Source organism: Cinclus cinclus, chromosome 5 (assembly GCF_963662255.1).
Source record: "Cinclus cinclus chromosome 5, bCinCin1.1, whole genome shotgun sequence".
Taxonomy (NCBI): Eukaryota; Metazoa; Chordata; class Aves; order Passeriformes; family Cinclidae; genus Cinclus; species Cinclus cinclus.
This window is the reverse complement of record NC_085050.1, coordinates 29,310,489-29,331,220: the sequence shown is the minus strand read 5'-3', so window position 1 is coordinate 29,331,220 and position 20,732 is coordinate 29,310,489. Positions and strand designations below refer to the sequence as shown.

The 20,732-nt window shown below is 35.6% G+C and overlaps 1 protein-coding gene across 1 annotated transcript in view; it reads right to left on the bottom strand.

Annotated features, from left to right (window-relative positions):
- Window positions 1–20,732, bottom strand: part of MICU3 (mitochondrial calcium uptake family member 3) — a 50,023-nt gene that overhangs the window by 28,379 nt on the left and 912 nt on the right. Inside the window, exons 2-5 of the mRNA XM_062493529.1 lie at window positions 8,956–9,109; window positions 5,286–5,317; window positions 4,383–4,461; window positions 936–983 (exon numbers count right to left, since the gene is read on the bottom strand). Of these exons, the coding sequence (XP_062349513.1) occupies window positions 936–983; window positions 4,383–4,461; window positions 5,286–5,317; window positions 8,956–9,109 (313 nt within the window). The remainder of the gene's footprint in view (window positions 1–935; window positions 984–4,382; window positions 4,462–5,285; window positions 5,318–8,955; window positions 9,110–20,732) is intronic.

The window sequence follows — 20,732 nt, the reverse complement described above, 5'->3', positions numbered from 1 at the left end:
AAAAAAAAGTTATGCTGAAAGATGCTCAACATTTTCCTATTTACATGCTTAGAGCCATGGAAATTTGAGATCAGCTTAGAACTTTATTTCTGAAACATGGTAACTTTGAAGGTAATTGTAAGTAAAGCCTTCAGACAACATTTTGGGGACATCCACTGTACCCACCAATTTGCCATATGAATGAATTATTGCCAAAAGTGAATTCAGATTAGAAAGAAATGATGGAAGAGTCATTGATCTCATAGTGGAAGGTACTAAGGGTTCAGGGTCAAGTTCCAGCTCTGATTCATAATAAGAATCCAGTTCATGTAAAAAAAAATGCACTAATGAATCTAATAGAAATTACTTAATTACATATAAGTGAAAGATAAGTAAAATTCTTTGCTTCTTCTCATAAAACACCTCTTAAAATATAAAAAGTCTGTATCAGGCTTTGTTTACTCTAAGTTATTTTACTTCAATTTTATGGGAGATAGAAGAATAATTTTTCAATTTTTTTAGTGTTTCTGACATAAATACTTGATATTCCACCACTGAATCTTTGACTTCACCCATTATGCACTAATTGGTGAAACCAACCAGCAATAATGTGTATCCTTCTGTTCTCCCTATATTAAGTATCCCTTATGAACTTCAGTAAATTTAGCTACAAATTTTGTAGGAATTTCAAACAAGAAAATAAACTTAAGCTCTTAACTGGGTTTTAGCTGGAGTATATGGCACAGCTTCCTCAAAAGTCACTGAAAGGTATTCTAGATAACAATGCACTTAAATAAAGCATTCCAGAAAGGCAAAAGAGGTTCAGAGGAACATAGAGATGTAAAGTGTAGTTTTTCTATATGCAGGCATGGGAACTGTGATTTAATACACAGCAACACATTCAGAGCTTTGAAATTGTACGGAATCTTTTAGACTTCTTCTCCAAAAATACTTACTTGTTAAAATACATAAGAGGAATAAATATTCTGTGTAAGATATCACACCTGAAGACAAAAAAAAATAGTTATGCCACATTAGTTTCACCTTGCCTTCACATCCTAAATTTGAAAACACTAAATCTATATGTAAAGAGAAGTTTTGCACATGTGCATATGCATATTCATAGTTGTATGCATGTAACCATTCAACCTTGTCAGTAAGTTTTTTGTCTACAATATTCATCTATGACTTGGGGCTTTTTGTTTGGGTTTGTATTTTAGGGAAGGAGTACATTAAACATGGCAAGTAAATTGACAGTCAGTGGAACATGGCTCACTAAACAAAATCTGGATAGACTCTGAAAAGCTAATATAAATGATTTATTCAATTTTCTTTCCAAAAACCCCACCAGTAACTAATGATAATACTCTTTATATGAAAACATTTACTTTGAGAACATTAATAGTGCTTCCTCCTGATACACACCATTTGAATACAGTTCTTGACTTTATTAAGTGCTTTGTAAGTGCATGTGCTGCATTAACTCAAAACTTGATCTCATGCAGGTTTTTTTTGCAATATTACAAAAGGGAACCACACTGTGGAATGGTACTTCCTTTTCTCTTCAGAACCGATTAAGGCAAAATTTAAATTAGAACTGGTCAATACCCAAACAGTATGTCTGGTACCACATGTTGTATTTGTGCTTTTCTAGCTCTGGAGTATGGGGTAAAGAGACAACCTTGCAGAATGTCCAGAGCTGCAATGAAGAGAAGCATCTCATAGTTCAGAAAGAATGGAAAACAATGGCTTGCAGCTCTCCCAAAAGCCCTTAGCTCCAATGACCTTCGAGGCTGAACTAGGAAAACCTGTTCCTAATTTCTCACAAATTGGTTTTGTCTGTCCTCCAAAACCATATGTGTTAAGTCAGTCCATAATATTAGATTATTTCAAAAGACTGGGGAAAAAAAAGTATTTAGATGCCTGAGAGTAAAGATATCTATCAGCTAAGATTTTCAAAAGTTGCTGGCTGTCTCCTTGATTTCAGTCCAAGTCAGGTGCAAAAGTTTTTCCAAAAACAGCCACATCGTTGGATGTTTAGATATCTTTTAAAATCTGACTTAACTGAATATGTGACAAACTAGGTAAGCAGTCATCTGAATTTTTTTGCACTGAAAAACCTGCACAATTAAAACTTAAAAAATTGTATAATTCATGTGGATTTTACTTCCATTATACTTCACATCCCATCTTCTGATCCAAGAGCAAATTTAGGTCTTCAGAACCAGTATTTTATTACTGCTAGCAGATCTAGTTAGGAAAGTTACTATGTTTTTTTAATACCACCTACTCTTTTCCTCAATTTTCACATTATTGAAGATTAGCAATTATTAAATACAGGCATTGAAATAATACATGCTTTAACTTCTTGATTTTATACAGCAGCTTGCAGAAATTAAGTTTTCAAAGGCCTGCTTGAATCTGTTTGGACAAGCACCTATCAAGAAACCAGATACCTCAGAGGTTCTCATTCAGTGATGGAAAACATTCTTTAATAGCCAGTCAATAAATGTAAATATGTATTTTTAGGTTTTTCTGATAGCACCTTCTTTGTTGTAAAACAGGAAAAAAGTGAACTCAAAGGTCTTTTCGAACCTAGTTAACTCTGTGATTCTGAGATTCTGCAATTGTCAAGTAGTCCATCACAGGTATGAAGAAAGCAATATAAATGGAGTTGAAAGCCTTTTCTCCTTTTGTTTGTACTGGCATATTGTATTTGCAGACAGATAGTTCTGGTTGATTGCTCTGAGTGTTATGGGAGAGAGGCTCTGAAATGATGATTGAAGGGAAAGAAAAACTTATACTAAGATCAGAAAGAAGGAGGGCACTCAAAGGTAAAACATGAAAAAAAACCTTAAGGTCAATGGGCATAAATCTGTGTGCCTCTGCTGAATCACATAAATCCATGGCAAAATAAATGGACATAGGCTTTTGCTACTTGCTTTATATGTGCATGTTTTAAAGCAAAAAGCGTAAGAAACAAAAAAATAAAGATTAAATTATAACTAAGGAGAGACCTGAATTCTATTTCCATTTCTTTCACCAATTTACACTATCAGTCATAGTACCCATCACATTTTCTTGCATCTTCTATAAAACTGGGCAACAGAACTCACTTTTTTAATAAAACATGCTGAAAAGATATCCAACTACTAAAGTCTAATACTAATTTTACCATCTAACTTTGACAGCTTAAGTCCTACCAATTCCATCAACTTCTGTAGAAGTCCACTGGCAGAAAACTGAAGTAAGATATTGTTGAATAAAGACTGTGCATGTTGTAGACATTTTATTACAGACTTAATAAGCAACATCTAGATACATTTTTTGACTGAAAGCGTATTGATTTAACAGATTATGAGGCTGAATTTTTATGTAATTAATATTTCAAAAGTCAACTGTCCTGACTATATAGAAAGCAGCCTAGAGCAAAGAAGTACACTGAAATACAATGCAAAGATGTGTCAATTTCTGCATCTCTGGAGTGCTGGCTGCAGACTCAAGAAAAAAAAAAGTGATTGCCTCCATGCACTAGAGAGCCTCCTTTGAGAGTATGTCCATACTACTTACTCCTTGAATAAATCTGAGCTGCATTTGAGCTATATTAATCAATTACAAGCATATGTTTGATTGGGATTCTGTTGCTGGCATGCTTATTTTAAACAGCCATAAGGGTCTTTCTTTTACAAAAGTACTTGTGTCTGCTTTTGAAAATATTTCAAACATGCCACCACACCTTTGCCACTCTGAATATAAGCAAAGAAATATGTGGATTATTCATCATAAAAGCTTTGAAATGCCTGTAAAGCAATCATTGTTTTATTTCCGTGTTTTTTTGCTGTGAAGTGATAGAGCTGATTAAGAAAGAAAAAAATACAACAGGGGAGACCAGGAGTGATTCTTGGCTCTTTGCTTACCAACAGTATGAGTTTTAAAAGCTATCAAAACCCTCATCTGAAGAGTTTAAATGAATATATAACATATCTCAAACTGTCTCTTTGTGTTGTGTACAAAACACTTATTCAGTGATAGAAGATACCACTACTGTCTTTAGAAATAATCACATAACTGAACATATTGAAAATAAGTAGAGATATTGTTTCTTTACTAGAATATTCTGTTTATAGCCCAGGGATCATTCATGGTAACAAACTGAACCTGAAATATCCAAACACCATCTTACCAAACTCTTGAGTCCCTGCTCACTTAAAGAGGATAGTTGGAAGACATCATCATTAAAGCACGATAGAGATTATATGGAACTCTTTCACAGTGTAAAATGTAGAAAGCAACATCAAGCACTTTTGTTATTTTTGCAAATGTGACTCAGATTAAAGTACATCATCACAAAAAAGTTAATAGAATGACAATTTGGTTCAGGAAAATAAATTCTCCTCAGTCACCTTTCTCATTAAGATTACGGAAAAGTTTGGATGACCCTTTCCAAACCGGTGGTGTCTCCATAAGGATCTGATTCAATTCCTAAAAAATAAAGTTTAAAAAATTTAAAAGCATACATTTCAGTATTTAATGAAGTAGTTAATAGATTATGATTAAATTCTAGGATGTCAATATAGAAGACAAGGAACTGCATGCAAATCTACTGGTTAATTGAACTTCAGTTACCATAATGATTTTGGAAGTACCCAAGCACTCCATAAATTTTTCCATACATGATTATTACAAGAAATTACTCATCTGCATGAATACTAAGTGCTGCTGAGCTGGAGAAAGACATTCAATGTATTTGTGGCTGAAATAACTCACCACTGCTCATACTGACTGAAGCCAAGGATAAGTCCCCCTGGATTTCAGTAAGGTTTTCATATAAAATCCGAGCAAATGTTCTTTTAAAACACTCGACCTGAACTAAAGCAAACTTCACCCATGAATGTGAATGTACTTTACTTAAAATACAGGGAAACAGACAGAGTAGACAGAGTCCTTTTGCAGTCGTACAAATGAAAAAAAAAAAGAAAAAAGAAAAAAAAGAGAGGCACTTAAACACCACAAAAAGGTGAGAGTGGCATAAACATTTCAGGCAGTTTTGGATATACCTATTTCACCTAGACACTAAAAAATGCAGTCAGATATCGATGGAGGGAGAAACTGAGAGATGCCTGAGAAAGTCAGTAAATCCAACAAAAAAGGCACAGCAGCTAAAGAATCTGAGATTCTGGATTCAGCTGAATCTGAAGTGATAGAAGGGAAGAAATTAAACTCTCCTCTGCCTCTACATTTACATCACAAATGAAATAAACTATCAAAATGTATTGTTACGAGACCACACAGGAATTATTGCTCACCTGCTTTGAAAGGGATCGCCACTTTTTAGCATCTGCAACAAAAGAAGTAGTTATGAATGCACAGAATTTCGTTATGCTGATGTGGTGTCATGAAACTGGGCTACATCTATACTGTGTTTTCTAGACAAAGAATTATATGCCTTACTTTATCAGTGTAATTGTCTTCATGTTAATAAAAAACCCTTTAACTTAATACATACCTAAAGTCCTAACTTTAAAGAACCAATTCAGATCTAGTTTTTAATCCAGCTCTGCTTCAGTGAGGGAAAAGACTTTCAACCTCCAAAATACATCCTTAAAACATTTAACAGGAAATAGAGGGCATTCATGGTAATCCCTGGTATCAGTATTCTGAAATTATAATTTAGTAGCAGTAGTATCAAAATGAAAATTGTAAGGAGATCCAGATTATGACCCTTGCTTCATGGACTACTCATACTTTTTAAAGCAAATACACAAAAAAAAGCCCTTGAAACTACACCAACTACTTTGAAACCCTTCATCCCTTCCTACTAACCCAGATTCCTTTTCCAGCCTCTGTCAGGCTCAATTATTTGGTAGTTATAATTGAACAGGAGTTGTCCATAACAACTCAAGAATTCCAAACTTGAGGTTCATCACCACCTTCTCAAGACAAACATTTGTACAGATTCAGTATTTTGATAAGGCATTGTAAATACCAGAATTCACGAGGTCCAGAAAGTAGCTTTTTATGTGGTCAAATCCATAACTTTTTGGTGGGTAAAGACTTCTTTTCATTGAGCAAAACATGCTGTTTTATTAGAAATCTTTTTCTCAAAAAGAACTTCATGCTCTATTAAATAATTAAAACAATACACAAGCTACCCACTACGGTCTTTCATCAGTTCATGGTTAGAAACTGACTGAAATTTTAATTTTACATCTTGGTAAAGGTTTACACCAAGACTGTTGACAAATCCCACTCTAATTATGGTGGAGTTATATTATACAACATCATAATATTAGTTAATGGATTTTCATGAGCTTTTCAGTTTAATTTTTTAAAATAAAGTCTCCTAAAACAATCTCATTTGCCATATAAATTGATAAATGTTTATGCCTACCATAAAAAACTTGGAGAATAAATATATCTAGTTTTCCAGTCAGATAATTTCCCAGTCTCATATGTTACATGCATATTTTCTTTCTAGACAAGTCAGTGAAGATTTATGAGTATACATGTACACCTGTTACAACTCAGTATTAAGCTGAATTTACTATAGTTAGCAATAAGGGGAAAAAATATATTTCATCATTTCTTAATTTGCTTTCTCAATATATAAACACATATTCAGATTATAAAAATATATCAAGAATGACTCTTAAAAATAATTAATGCTCCCAAAGGAAAGCATGCACCATAAAGGCAGAAGCAAGTTAATTACAGCATTTATTTAATATTTTTTGTCATAAATGCCTGGAGTAAATTAGAAAAGAAAATATACTCTTACCATATTAGTTAGTGTTTAATCAAAAAAGGGAGTGAACACCCTCTTGACTTTTGTAGGGTTTACATGACTTCCAAAGTAAATCACAGTAGATGCCTTCACTCAATCACAAATATCATTCAGGCCTAGTATTATTGGCTTTTCCATAAAGCAGACATAAAGAGCTTCTATTATTATACTTCAAAGGGCATTTTTGCTTTTGACAAAACTCAATACCTTTCTAGTCTTCATTCATAAAAACCCCAGGTATACGTTCTTTTTTTTATTATGCAAAATATAGATGGTCTAATACATCAACCTGAATGGACCAAATTATATACAACTTGAAAGTTATTTATAAAAGTACCCCAAAAATAATAATAATGAAAAAAGTTTAGAATGTATTATTATAAAATTTCCTTCCTTAATTGTACTACTTTCAACAGAGCAAGACAGAAAACTGACTTGCCCAAGAAGACAAAGTGGTACTTTGGCAATGCTGGTAAAAATTACCATAGTCAGAGATGAGAAGCTGGATGTGGTAATCTGTGGGTCATCTCTTTCAGCTATTACTTCCTATTTATCAGCCTTCTGTCCCCATATCCCAGACAATATGACTTACAATAGAATGAAGTGATCCACTTCTACTTAGTTAAAATCCTTTAAAATAGTTATGTCAGCCATGTAATCTCTGATACCATAAAACCTAAAAGACACACAGGTTAGTTTTGCTTTTGATCTCAGAGGTGAACTGGATGAACAGAAAGGATTTTGATAGAAATACATTTGCTACACTGAATTCAGAAGGGTGCCTGACTATTCAACTCAAGATCTCTTCTGTTTTTCCATGAGATAAACAGAATGTCCTTATGAGCTTCATGATTTTTGGTTTGGTTTTGTTTTTAAAATCTGAATACTTGCTTTGTGAGAGGAGGAAGCAGAAACTTCATTAGCATGGAAAAATATTTAATAGCAAACCGTATATATAGTGTGGTCTAGCCAAGCAAAGTGTCACAAAAGAGAGTTAAACCAAAATGTTTTAATGATGTCCAGTATATATAGCACAAATGCTTAATGACCACAGACAGTGAAACTCAACTCCACACTAATAAAAAAGGAAATAATTGAAGGACTGAGCAGAGGAAATAGAAAAAAACTGCTGATGTGTATTTGTGTTAACTTGTGTGATAAGCAATCTGCTTCCTCTCTTTTAACTGCAAAGCAAAAAAAAAAAAAAAAGATTTGTTTTCTGGTAAGAATTTCAAAGTTTTGCAAGTTTTCACCATCTAAGCTCTATCTTCTGTCTTCACTGTTACAATGAGATTATATCTTTATTCGGAAGTTACAAAAGTTTTGATCACTGATGTGCCATGGCTGAATTCTTTCCTTGTTTCATTACTATTAAGAGAACAAAGGGGGAAAAATCCAACATCTGCACAGTATTTTAAGCTTCCTCTGACTGTTTTAGCACTGCTTTTGACTGTTCTCTATACTAGCTTTTTGGTGTAGACTGAAGAAAGGAAAACCTAAGGTGAGTGATTATACATGTCACACCTGAGCAAAGATATTCCTGCTCCCCAGAAGCTGTGTGCTGCTACCAATGCACTGCAAGCCTGAGGGCCAGGAAATCAAACTAGAGCAGAAAGGGATCACCTTACTATTTAGTCACTCTTTGATACTTAAAGCAAAGATTTTACAATAAATGACCTAAAGTTGATAGTTAATTTCTCATTAATTAACACATAGCACTAACACTCGCAATGTTTAAGTGTAGAAAGTTGATGCCCTGGAGGACTAAAACTCTTACTCAAAGCATGTTATTTAGAATTCCATGATATAGTTTTATCTTAAGTCTTTTAGAGAACGTATAAGCTGCCTGCTCACAGAGAAACTATACAGAAGAGGAAGCAAGAGTTTTACAGCAATACAGGCCTGGTCAGAAAGAAACTGTCAATGCAAATGGCACAAATTAACTTGCCACCTTTCATGACTGTTGAGCTGTTTGCAGCCTTTAAGACAAGAATTTTTAACTAGCATGCAGATGGTTACAATATAGTAACAATCAGGATACTGTTAGTATGCATTTGGACACAAAATTCTGAAGATGCAGTACCTTTTTACTACAATCAGAACCAGAAGGAGGAATCAAAAGCAAATGGGAAAATGAAACGCACCACGGGCATTTTCCCTAGCAGTTTTAGTATTATAAAACTCCTGCTTACGTTTGGGTTCATCATTTGTAACAGCCTGGATGAAGTCATATGGAGTCATGTATAGCTGTCCTTCAAATTCCAGACTGGCAAACCTACGAAACCGTTGCTCCCGTGGAGTTGCATACAGGTGTAAATCTTCGAGGTCTGATCTGTGCTCTGTAACCTTCAAAGACAGAAGGACGCAGTTTTAATCTATGAAAAAGGTTCTGATTTACAACTGCCACATTCACCATAAAGGAACTGTAACTATAAAAGTGATAATTCATAAAATCAAACACATCCAAGTATTTTTCCATGGTAAGATCTGAAACTACAATTGGGATTTCACTGTTATCATTTTCAGTCTTCTACAGCTTTAGCAACAATCTTTGTGTATTGAAGTTGGTGGTATTATCCAACCTCAGGAGAAAAAGCTTTAAAAAAGAGTATTCAGCACCTGAATCATAGAAAAAGGGGCAACTTTAACTCCAGGAAATAAATGTAACTTCAGCAGGCAGACTTCAAACAACTCTGCCAAAACTATTTCAGCTTTCTGATAGCTCCAGAAGAGAACAGAGTAATACTTTTTCTATATTGCTTCTTAACATAGAGTGCAGATGTTGACAACTATAGGCATCCATAATATACTGCAGTGTAAAGCTACCTTATCTGGGAGAACTGAAGGAGAGAAAAGCATAATTACATACAAAAGTATAATGTAGCATTCAGTTCACAAATCATGAGAGTCTGTGCCAGGAGTTTCTGGTATATTTCCCATCCAGCTGATTTAAATGGAAACTCGGTAGTACAAAACTGTAAATGTTCTAAATTCTCACATCTTTCTGTTGCACTGCCAAACCTTTAACAGAAAACATGCAACTACTATCTGAAAACTCTGTTTAGGCCATAATGAAGCAAACTTCTCTGTGGAATCATTATCTTGAAGAAAATAAAAGTATCAACATTTTTTCAGAGATGAATAAAACAAACCCAAACTGTTTTCTAGAAGGAAGAGCAATCACTTTTCCCATTATGTTAAAATAGGAATGCAGCATTTTATCAATGAAATCTCCCAACCTGCTCATTATTCCTGTCATTTAATTCTCCATTTGTTTAACTAAGGAACACACAATTTAACTCATATCATGTTTTCTTTTACCAACTAAGAAAACAGGCAAATGCACTTTATTTTTTCAGAGAAGCATCTAAACCCAAACATAAGTTGGAAAATGTCTACAGTAGCTACTGTAGACAGTTATCTGTCCACTAAGAGGTAACTGTCTTCAAATACAAACAAAAATTGGTTTTCCAAAACCATTCCAAGAATAGACTACAGATTTCAGCAATTAGAAGCAAAGACACATTCATACTGAGTAGTAAAAGATCTGGGCTTACTTTTCTTCAGCTTTTCAAACAATATCCTTAAAAAATAAAACATTGATGAGACTACGGCAGTCAAACAAAATGTTATGGCCTCAGTAGTAATTAGGAGATTAAATTATATTTGTAGAAGAGAAACATCAAAGATGAATGAGTCTAGAAGAGGTCAAATACCTTCTATTTGGGGGGGAAAAAAAAGTTTTATAGGGGAGTCTTACTACTTAATACCTTATCTAGTTCATTTTAGCCAGCCAGCCTTCTATATGGACAAAAGACTATTGACAGTGTATTTCTCTTTCTGAACTGTCTCTAGTACTTTCAAAATCATTGCTCCATGTGTGAAAATGTTCTGTTTCAACAGATGAACCTGTCATAGAAAGTAAGATTAAGAGAACGGTCGATACAATAATTTAATTTTCAGTAGACTGTTCTACAAATATTCTGCACTTCTGCCTGAGAAGCAGCTCTAAACCAGGACTTCATGTTTTTTATAATTTTCAAATGATTACCAAATTAAAGGTGAGGAGACAAAAACAGCCTAACAGCCAGACCTACAAAGTCATCTTAAAATGACAGAATGAAGCTGAATCCTTTTCTAACATACTCACATGCAAGACAAAATATTTCTCTCCTATCTCACTGTTTGAATATTTTGGTCTTACTGATCCTTCAGCAGTCCAATGGCATTTAAACTATGCCTTCACATGGGAAGTACACAACTCAGTTGTTTTGATAGAACTTGTAGTGACACAACTGATTATCCCTGTATTTGAAGTTTAATAATCTATCTCTTTTTTTGATACGTATGTTATTTCATCACTATTACAAATATGCTTGTGAATAGAGTCAGGTTGTAAACAAAAGTAATAAAGCAGTATTTTTGCAAAGTGAATTTTCAGAAAAGAAACACCTTCAAGGCCATATTATATACTCTATGTATAATCAATTGTTATCAGTCATAATCAATCATACACAGTCAGAGAAATCTCTAGATAATATATCTCTCAAATCTCATTTTAGTTTTCATCACTGTCAGTATTTAGAGAACATGTTGAGATTCTTTCCTCTCAAGAAATTCTGTCTCAGGTACCACTGCTTAATATTTTTGCTTGAGATGCTCAGAAAAACATTTGCTAAATTCTCAGACACATATTTCAACATTATCTTAAGGACTCTATACTACTACAAGTATAAAATAACATGCTGGAAACATGGAATTTTAAAGACATGCTTAAAATTTATGCATGTTAGTACTCAGGTCTGCAAAGCCTTAATTTCTACCTCATTTTTCAATCTAGTTTCCCTCTGAGTATGTAGCAAAGCCAGTATTTCATGTTCTGGCACAAAATCATTGTAATCTGAAGTGAATACAGGCTATCCCCATAAAGAGGAGTACCTCCCTAAAGGCCCAATACTGCATGACCTTGCTCTGGTGCTTTATGTTCACTTTTCCAAGTGTCAAACTGCATAAGGGAACAGGTCTGACTGAGAACTTTTCTTTTGGTGGTGTTATTTTTAATACCAGATAGATGCCTGGATCTACCCCATGAAAAGAGTTATTTGTTTCAAAACCTAGGCCACAAGATCATGAAAAAAGAAAATACTACCTGTTCCAGCAGCAAGCCCCACCTCCTTCAAGTGAAGGAAAACTGTGAGCTTAAGTATTATTTTACACCAAGGAGTGAAAATACCACTTTATTTTGAACTTTGTGGTTTTATCTGAAAGAATCAAAACAACTTATTTCTGCTATTGATCTAACATGGATTTAAATAAACATAACCAAGGCTTAATATGTATTGGATCACTGGTCCATACACTAAATGTCCAAATAAAAGCAAAGTTTGGCCGCAAAAGACTCCAGGCACACAACTGGGAAACGGACAAATAACACTTTCTTTGGAAATAATATATTATTTTTTATCCAAATTTCTTGTCAGAGCTTTACTGCTTCTATTATGGTTAATAATTTATGTATCACACAGAACATTTTCTCCTGTATAAAAGCCATAATTACTGGGAAGTAACAAATATTCTAATTAAAAACCAGGACATTCTAAAGTATTACCTCAATTTACACTTCTTCAAGCATTCATTTCAGAAATTAATCTCAACACAGAACAATGAAACATCATCTATTTTCCCCAATATCTGCAAATGATAATGCAGTGAGGCAAGCATGAAAATCTTATTGATGCCAATTGCTCTTGATTGATTTATTTCATATTTGTGCCCATGTTGGGCAATCTTAACTGCAGCAATGGACACAACAGTCACATCTCCTGGAAAAGCCTGAGAGAGTTGGAATTGTTCAGCCTGAAGAATTCCAGGGAGACCTTAGAGCACCCTACTGGGATCTACAAAGGGTTTGCAAGAGAGCTGGAGAGGGAGTTTTTACATGGGCACGTAGAGAGGGGACAAGGGGAAATGGCTTTTAACTGAAGGAGGGTACAGTAAGATTAGATGCCAGGAAGAAATTCCCTACTGTGAAGAAAAGAATGGTGGTCAGGCTCTGGCACAGGTTGCCCAGAGAAGCTGTGGATGCCCTGGAAGTGTTCCAGGCCAGGTTGGGTGGGGCTCTGAGAAATCTGGTCTAGTGGAAGGTGTCCCTGTCCACGGCAAGGGTGGGAGGGGGTGGGAACTAGATGATCTTTAAGGTCCCATCCAAACCATTCTATGATTCTGTGAACAGGACACAGAAAGTAGATGTTGAATACCTCGGGGAAGGTACTGTTGGTGAAAGAGTGAACAGGATTCACTAGGTTTCCAATTTCTATTTGAAGTTTCAAGATCTTATCCAGACTATATCTCTGTGATCAGCAAGTATTTTCAAAAACTTTCATGAAAGCACATCTCTCTGACAAACAAATGGACATAGATTTTTTTTAATGCTACACCTTTACCAATCCTCCTGGGCGATCATGCCTATTAATTACTATGATCTTGTATCACGTTACAATTCTCTTTTAAAAAACAGACATGCCCATTTCCATCACACAGAAAGTCACAAATCTCCTAATAGCAGTTTTACCTTAATTTTAAGAATAGCTGCTTATCTCTGGTTTACCTGCACACGTACATTTATCTGCTATGTTATTAGAAACATAGGGAGAAAGTCCACAGCTGAAACCAAGAATCTAGATGGTGAACAAACCTTCCACCCTTTCAACTTCACTATACAAGAAGCAAACAAAAAGAGGCAAGTTTGAAGCTTATAAGAACTCAAACAATATATTCTCTTTTCCCTATTCTCAAAAAAAATTAAGTTGTAATCAAACAATTTATGGTTATCATCCTTCTGCCCTTCCTCAAACTCTGGCACCTTGTTGCTCCACATTTCACCCCATCCTCCCGTGCCATACTCATGCAGAAGGGCTGCAGAGAGAACACAGCACCTGTTTTGGGTGTTTAAATCAGCTGAAGAGAAGAAATTATCTTGGCCTATTTTCCTGCTGTTCCCTAACACAGAACTGTGTTTACACACACCTCATTCTCCCACAAAGGATATTTCAAAGCCTTTTCTACAATAGATTAAATAGATTCAACACTTGGGCAAAGGAAACAGAGGGAAACACTTTTTATTGAGACAAGGTAAGTAAAAATTAAATTCAAGACCAAATAGTAATTTGGCATGGGACTTCTCTGAAGGAAGTGTATCATTCTTTGATTGCGTGTGCAGTTGTCAATCTATGCTACAAACATATTACAAATAGCCTAAAATATCTGGGAAAGGCCTCATAAGTTTCAAATTTATTATGCAAATGAAAATATTATGATAATGCTTCCTCATTAACATGTTTCAATGACTTAGTGTATTTACTAGAAACTCTTTCCTGCAAGTATTTTATTTAAAGAGGAGAACCTGAAGCCCTACTTGTTGTAATACCACTACAATGTATCAGAAAGCAGTGGTCCTTTAGATGAAGCTATTTATTATGGACAATTTACATTTTTAAGTCAATCGACTTTGAAAGCATTCCTTACAGAACCTCTTTACAGTGACATTCCTCAGTATTTTCTCACTCTACTCACAGCAAAAACATCAGTGAAGAAAATCTAAACATTTTATCAAGCAAATTCAGCTTTCAAAACCCATTCCCATTTTGGGTTCATCTTTTGTGTACTATGTCTATCAATTGAGACTAGTCAAAGTGCCCTGAAAAACTGGTGCTCTCACCAAAGGTCTCCATGATCTCCTTGAAGTTTTCCTTGAAGTACAGGCTAATCTCTACTTCTGGTCCCATGTCCCATGTTCATTTTCCTGGCTGTCTTACCTCAGAAACATTTCCTTTCAGAATCTGGTATAACATGAATTAACTTGTATGGCCTTCCAGTGAAACCCTTGCAATAATTTTACATTGTCATAATACAATGCAAGGCCCAACAAAGGGCACAAGCCCACAGTGACACTGAAATAGTTAAAATTTTCAATAGTTATGACACTGAGCTACCTGAAAATATAAAAAAATGGCATTGATATGGCCCAAATTCACTGGGAATAAAATGCAGAAGATAAAAGCAGTACCTCATTACTATTTTTATTAAAAAACATAAAAGAAATGTTGTCAAGTGTGAGTCTTGTGTAACATTAGTAATAATTCAGTTTTATTCTGTGACAAAGTATCTAGTTTTTTCAAAGACTTAGGATTTTTGAATCCTGAATAGGGATTTTTGGAAATTAAAAATTTGATGCCTATAAGCTCTGCAGAAGTAATCTATGAGAATCCAATGTCAAAACCCAGAATAATACACCGATTCCCAGATTCTGAGAATATCCACAAAAAATGCAAAATGTTTTACATAACAAATAATTTAAAAAATATATATTCTGTGTGTGAATGTGAGGCAAAAAGTTCCAGCAGTATCACATAAAATCTCACAACTTTATTCCAAGTCAAATCAGTGTTCTCTTTCTTTTTCCAACTGAGATAAAGGAGAGTCTATTTTAGCTAAAGAAGCCAACATTTACTACTAAAGGTATATTTGCTTGCAGTCAAAAATATGTTTGCTACAGTAGTTTAATCTTTAATTTATTTCAAGTGAGTAGCTTTCTTTGAATTTTTGTTTGCAAAGTAATCTGTCTTCCATCAATGAGAATCTGTGCAAATTATTAAAATACAAAGGTTTTCAAAGCAACGCTGTTCCTAACTTCCTTCGTTTATATTTGACTTCAGGCTTATTTAATATGCTCCCATGTAGATAAAAGTAGCAGAATTCTGTTTTCATGCTGGGTGGCCAAAAGGTTAACTGTCAGGTTCCCAGTGTGGGAAAATCCCAAAGTAGACAAAATTGTTTTGATGCTTACTGAAGTTTTATTTCTAGCAGACTACTAAGACGTAGTACAGCCAACAATTCTGTTAGTTGATCCTGCTTCACTGAGTCAAGGACATTATTACATTAAAGTATTTACAAGCATAGGAAGCTGGAATGCATCTAAAATGCTGTAAAAAGGGCCAAGTTCAGATATAACTCTGTTACAGGAAATCCTTGGTGCAACAATGTAACTAATATATCAGTTCTTGCATTAGTTTCACAGGGGACCCACTTCATCTACAACAGTTCTTCAAGAAGCCTTAGTCAATATATCCAGCTCCATATGTTCACACACCTCACTGCACACAACACCAAAACACACTAGTAGCTGGATCTGTCCATCCAAAACATGCACCATCCTTTTTTCAACATTATGAGGACCACAGAATTAAGGACAAAAGGTAAACCTTCCTCGTCCTTCAGCATGGCTCTCGCTACAGCTGGCAAGCAGTATCCTTCCCAGGATTATGCTGGTAAGGAGCTTCAGATGTGATCAGCCAAAGAGCAAACCATCTTCATACATTTGGCACTTGCCCTATGGCATGAAATGCACAATACTTATGAAATAGCATTTGCTGCAAATGGCTTTTGGAAAAGTGATGCTTCTGCATCTTTTGGAACAGCATTCTCTTTCAGCAGACAGGAGAGCCTCCTCCCCAGCGGAGCATCCCTTACTTTTTGGAGGTAAAGCCTTGTTCTTCATTTCACAGAGATGGAAACACATGACATAATGCACTTAGAAATGTGCTGCTGTGAAAACACTTGACCCTTTGAGTATTTTCACAAAGTGGGGGTTTAAAAGTACTGCTGAGAGACTATGAAAAAACCCTTTGGAAACACCTGAGGTACACAGCTTCTTTCTCCTGGAAATTAACGTGCCTTCAAGAAATGTGATGAAGTATGTGGTCTCTGTGTGCCTCTCCCCACTCCTCTTTAAATTCTGAAATCACCTCTGAAGGAAGTGATTCACAGAGAATATCCCCCAAAAATAAATAGAGGCCTGGAGTTCACTTTACATAATGACAACATGATTACACAAAAGGTCTCTTAGGAGTACAAAGATCATCATTGGTATTTCCAAGACCATTTTAGTAAGTTTTACTGATGACACTGAACTTCTGGAAGTAAGGAACTAGAAGATAAATATTAACTCCTCTGAGGAACTCTGTCACTCTGTCAAAATAACAGTTCTTTCAAACATATTCTTGTTCTTCATAACCATCTCCTAAATATTAAAGGAGCTGCCTGCTAGCAAAGCCCTCCCAGTCTTCACTGGAACCTTCAGACATAAAAAGCGCAGCTCTGTGTGCAAATTTTACTTTGGTTCTGAAATGTTCTGTGGCAGCACCTCTGGAATTAAAACTGCCAGTTTATTATAGTGTCCAAGATTTCACACCAAATAATCATATATAAAGACCTCAGGTCCAGAGTTATTCTCAGAAAGCATCTGGGAAAAGGTAATCCTGGTAGCGAGCTTAGCTTCACACTGCTTCTGCAATAAATCTTACTTTCCACCAGAACACCTCAAGTGTTATGCTTGTTCAAGCAAGTATACTTTTTCACTGATGCCACGATCTTTGTCTGATCAAATAGCCTGCCACAGCACAGACCCCATACTGGTGACACATTTCAGAGCATACTTGTCTTTTGGCAAACAGCATTTTCTTACTCATCTGTACATAAACTCACAAATCTGTTGCTGATCAGGTTTCATACTGCAACAATTTCATAGAACACGGAGACTGATATGCAGACCATTTTGACATATTGTTTCTTTACAAGTCTCAAATACATTTTTTTCCAGTTAGTCTCAAATTATGTGTCTTATTTCTGAACAGGTTAAAAAGGTGTCCCATCAACATCTGTGTAATTATCACTATTAGTCCTGAAATCTAAATCCCTTTTAAAATTTCCTGGCTCATAAATCCTAGAAGACAGTAGTAGGACAAAGCTACCAACTATCAAGATATGTATGATATCTTTATACACTTAAATATTCTGTCGCCACTGCCAAGCATCATTTCAACTCAGTGACAGAATCTGAAGAAAAGTAAGCTGTAGGGATACTAACTGGGACTAGCACAACTCTCAAAATACTTTCATAGGCCATATGAACATTATCTGGAAGCAGGCGGCCTGCCAGAAAAGAAAGTTGTTCTTTAAGAGTCAAAATGTAAACTAGGTTAACCCCTGTTTTTTAGTGTTTAGGACTATCAAGAAACGATTCTGCTGTCCACTGGAGCTGCCTGGATGAAACAAGAAGGCCATTTCGCTCATTACACTTTTACAAAAATTCCTCTGAAGAAGTAAAAAAGACATATGGGAATTCAATACCAGGTATTGTACTGATTTTGGCTGGGATAGTTAACTTCCTTTACAGCAGTCAGTACAGGTGCTACGTTTTGGATTGGTGACCAGTAGTTGCTAAAAGAGAGATATTTCAGCTGTTGTTGAGCAGTGCTGGCACAGTGTCATGGCTCATCCTGCTTCTCATGATGTCCCACCACGGAGCCATCTGAAGGTGCACAAGAAGCTGGGAGGGGACACAGCTGGGACAGCTGACCCCAACTTACCAAAGGGAGATTGCATGCCATACAATAATTGTGCAGAGTAAAAAAGCTTTACGGAAGACAGAGGAAATGGACACACACATTCAGTGCATTTGTCTTCCCTAGTCTCCTTTACATGGAATGGAGCCCTGTTTGCCTGGGGATGGCTGAACACCTGCCCACAGGAAGCAGTGAATCAATTCCTTGTTTTGCTTTATTTGCATGGCTTGCTTTCCTTGGCTGCGTGACCTTTACTCTGCTTGTTGAACTGTCTCTAACTCAACCCACAAGTTTTCTCACTTTTACACTTCCAAATCTCTTTCCCATCCCACTGCTAGAAGATGAGGTAGTGGCTGTGTGGTACTGTGTGGTGCCTGCTGGCCAAGGATAACCACAATGCTAGAGGTGAGACAGCCATAACTACCCTGAATATCTGAATACTTTACACTGTGATACTGTTTTCAGTTATAAGCTCTCTATGTGTTAGCCTTTAAAAATGAAGTTATGCATTGTCAATGAATGTTTCAGAATTGATTTTTTTTTAATTAACACAAAATCTATGTGAGGAGATAGATTTCCTTCCCAGAACATTTAGAAAAATTTTAAGACTCTCTGTCAAGTCTGTGTTTATACAAACCCAGATATTATGGCTATGTCTTAAAGGAAAGGATTTCAGGTTTTGCAAGGATTGGTCCTTGTACTGTCAGTACTGGGGTCTTTTTTAGTGGTTATTCTGTCCCCCAGGGGTGATGCAAAAAAACATTCAGTGTAATTGGTTCTACCAGCTGCTGTAGACTGACAGCAGAGACACCACTTCCTGCTTCTAATGATCTAAGTAAATGACATTTGGGAAAAGCATGCTGCTAGAATGGTTAAGGAAGAAAAATGCAAATGAAAATATTAGGATGAAGTAGAAGAGTGTGGCTTGGATGAAGGGAGGAAAAAGAAAAGCTGTTGTATGATTTGCTTTGGTGGAATGAAAAGCAGCCTGAGATTGGAAATGAAATGGGGAACTAGGGAAATGGGAAAGTGGGGTAAGGAAAAACCTAGAAAACCCCAGAAAACAGTGCCAGACTTTATGCATCACAAATAAAGAAACACCCAAAAGCAGCTGGAGAGGATTCCATGATACTTTAGTCTAATCATTCTTTGTTGGTCAGTATCTGATAAAGCTGTAAAAATATCCTGGCAAAACATCCATCACAGTTCCATTAAACTCATCTATACAGAATGTGCAGGTTATAATTCTCCAATGATTACTCTAAACACACTCTGCAGTAGATCCAAGAGTTTAAATCTTAATCCTCGTGAGACCGACACCTTTATGAATTATTATGACAGAATTTTCTACTTTCAGAGTTATCAGACTTTTTAAACTGTTACACACTATTAAAGTTGAAATCTCAGCACTCAAAATCAGGAATTAAAAAAGTTACTGCCACTCAGGCAGCACTAATTCAGCCTTCTAACAAAGGATGTTACAATACAATACCATTGTAGAATACCATGAATACCATTCAATGCAATTTGAACACAATATTTGCATCCTTTTTTCCATCTCTGGAAATGTTATAGAAATCTGTAGTGAAAGAGCTGGTGCTCATCACAGGTCTGAAGGGCAATTATAAATGGATCACAGATAGAGCTCATGGTCAAACTACTCATGGTAGCTCCCTGTCTAGATTTGCTTTCAAACTATGGTCTTACCCCACAAGGCACTCTGTGGAGTAAGAGTCAATAATAAAAAATGCACAGGAACCCACTACCTCAGACCAAAATTTCCACAGCTATTTGATCCTCATTTTTAAGGGGCTTTAATTGAAACATGCAATTGTAAATCAATTAGATCAATCATTCAAAAATAAAAACCTGCACCATGAAAGTAGTATTCTCAGATGTCAGTCCAGATTTAGCCCACGAAATCTGGGTGGACATTTTTCAAGGTAATCTTTCAAACTTTCCGCTATGCCAACAGAAAAACAAATTAATTAGAGCCCTTTTCCATACAGAAACAAGGTGCTTCAAGACAGTGTTTGTCTTCAAAAACAGGTATACATAGGCATTACATTTTAGAATTTTTCTTTAATTTTACAATAATTAAAATATAAACTTAGTTCTTAATTTTCAACCTCAGTGCTATTATAATGATGTGTGTGAAAATTCACAACCATAGATCCAAGCTAATTCGTTGAATTTTGAAAGCACCAATATTTGAAAACTGACCATTAAAGACTGGCCACATAGAACAAAGTATAGTTCTGTGAAACCAAAACACTATGAAAAACTGAAACAGTTTGTCGTAGGTCCTCTGTGCTACAGTAACACACTCCAGACACAAGACCATGAATAATCAAAAATATCAGCTTCAACTTCCCTTCATAAAGGGTGCTGCAAACAGAATCTGCCTTTCAGCTAAGGATGCAGGGGAAAAAGCCGAACAACATTCATACTTAGGCACAAGGCCTCCTTTGAAAAAACGTAGATGTTCTCAAAAACAGTATAGAATAAACTCTGTAGAGAGAAAGCAGGCCATTTGCACCACTGACTTGCAGTCTTAGTAGATGCCA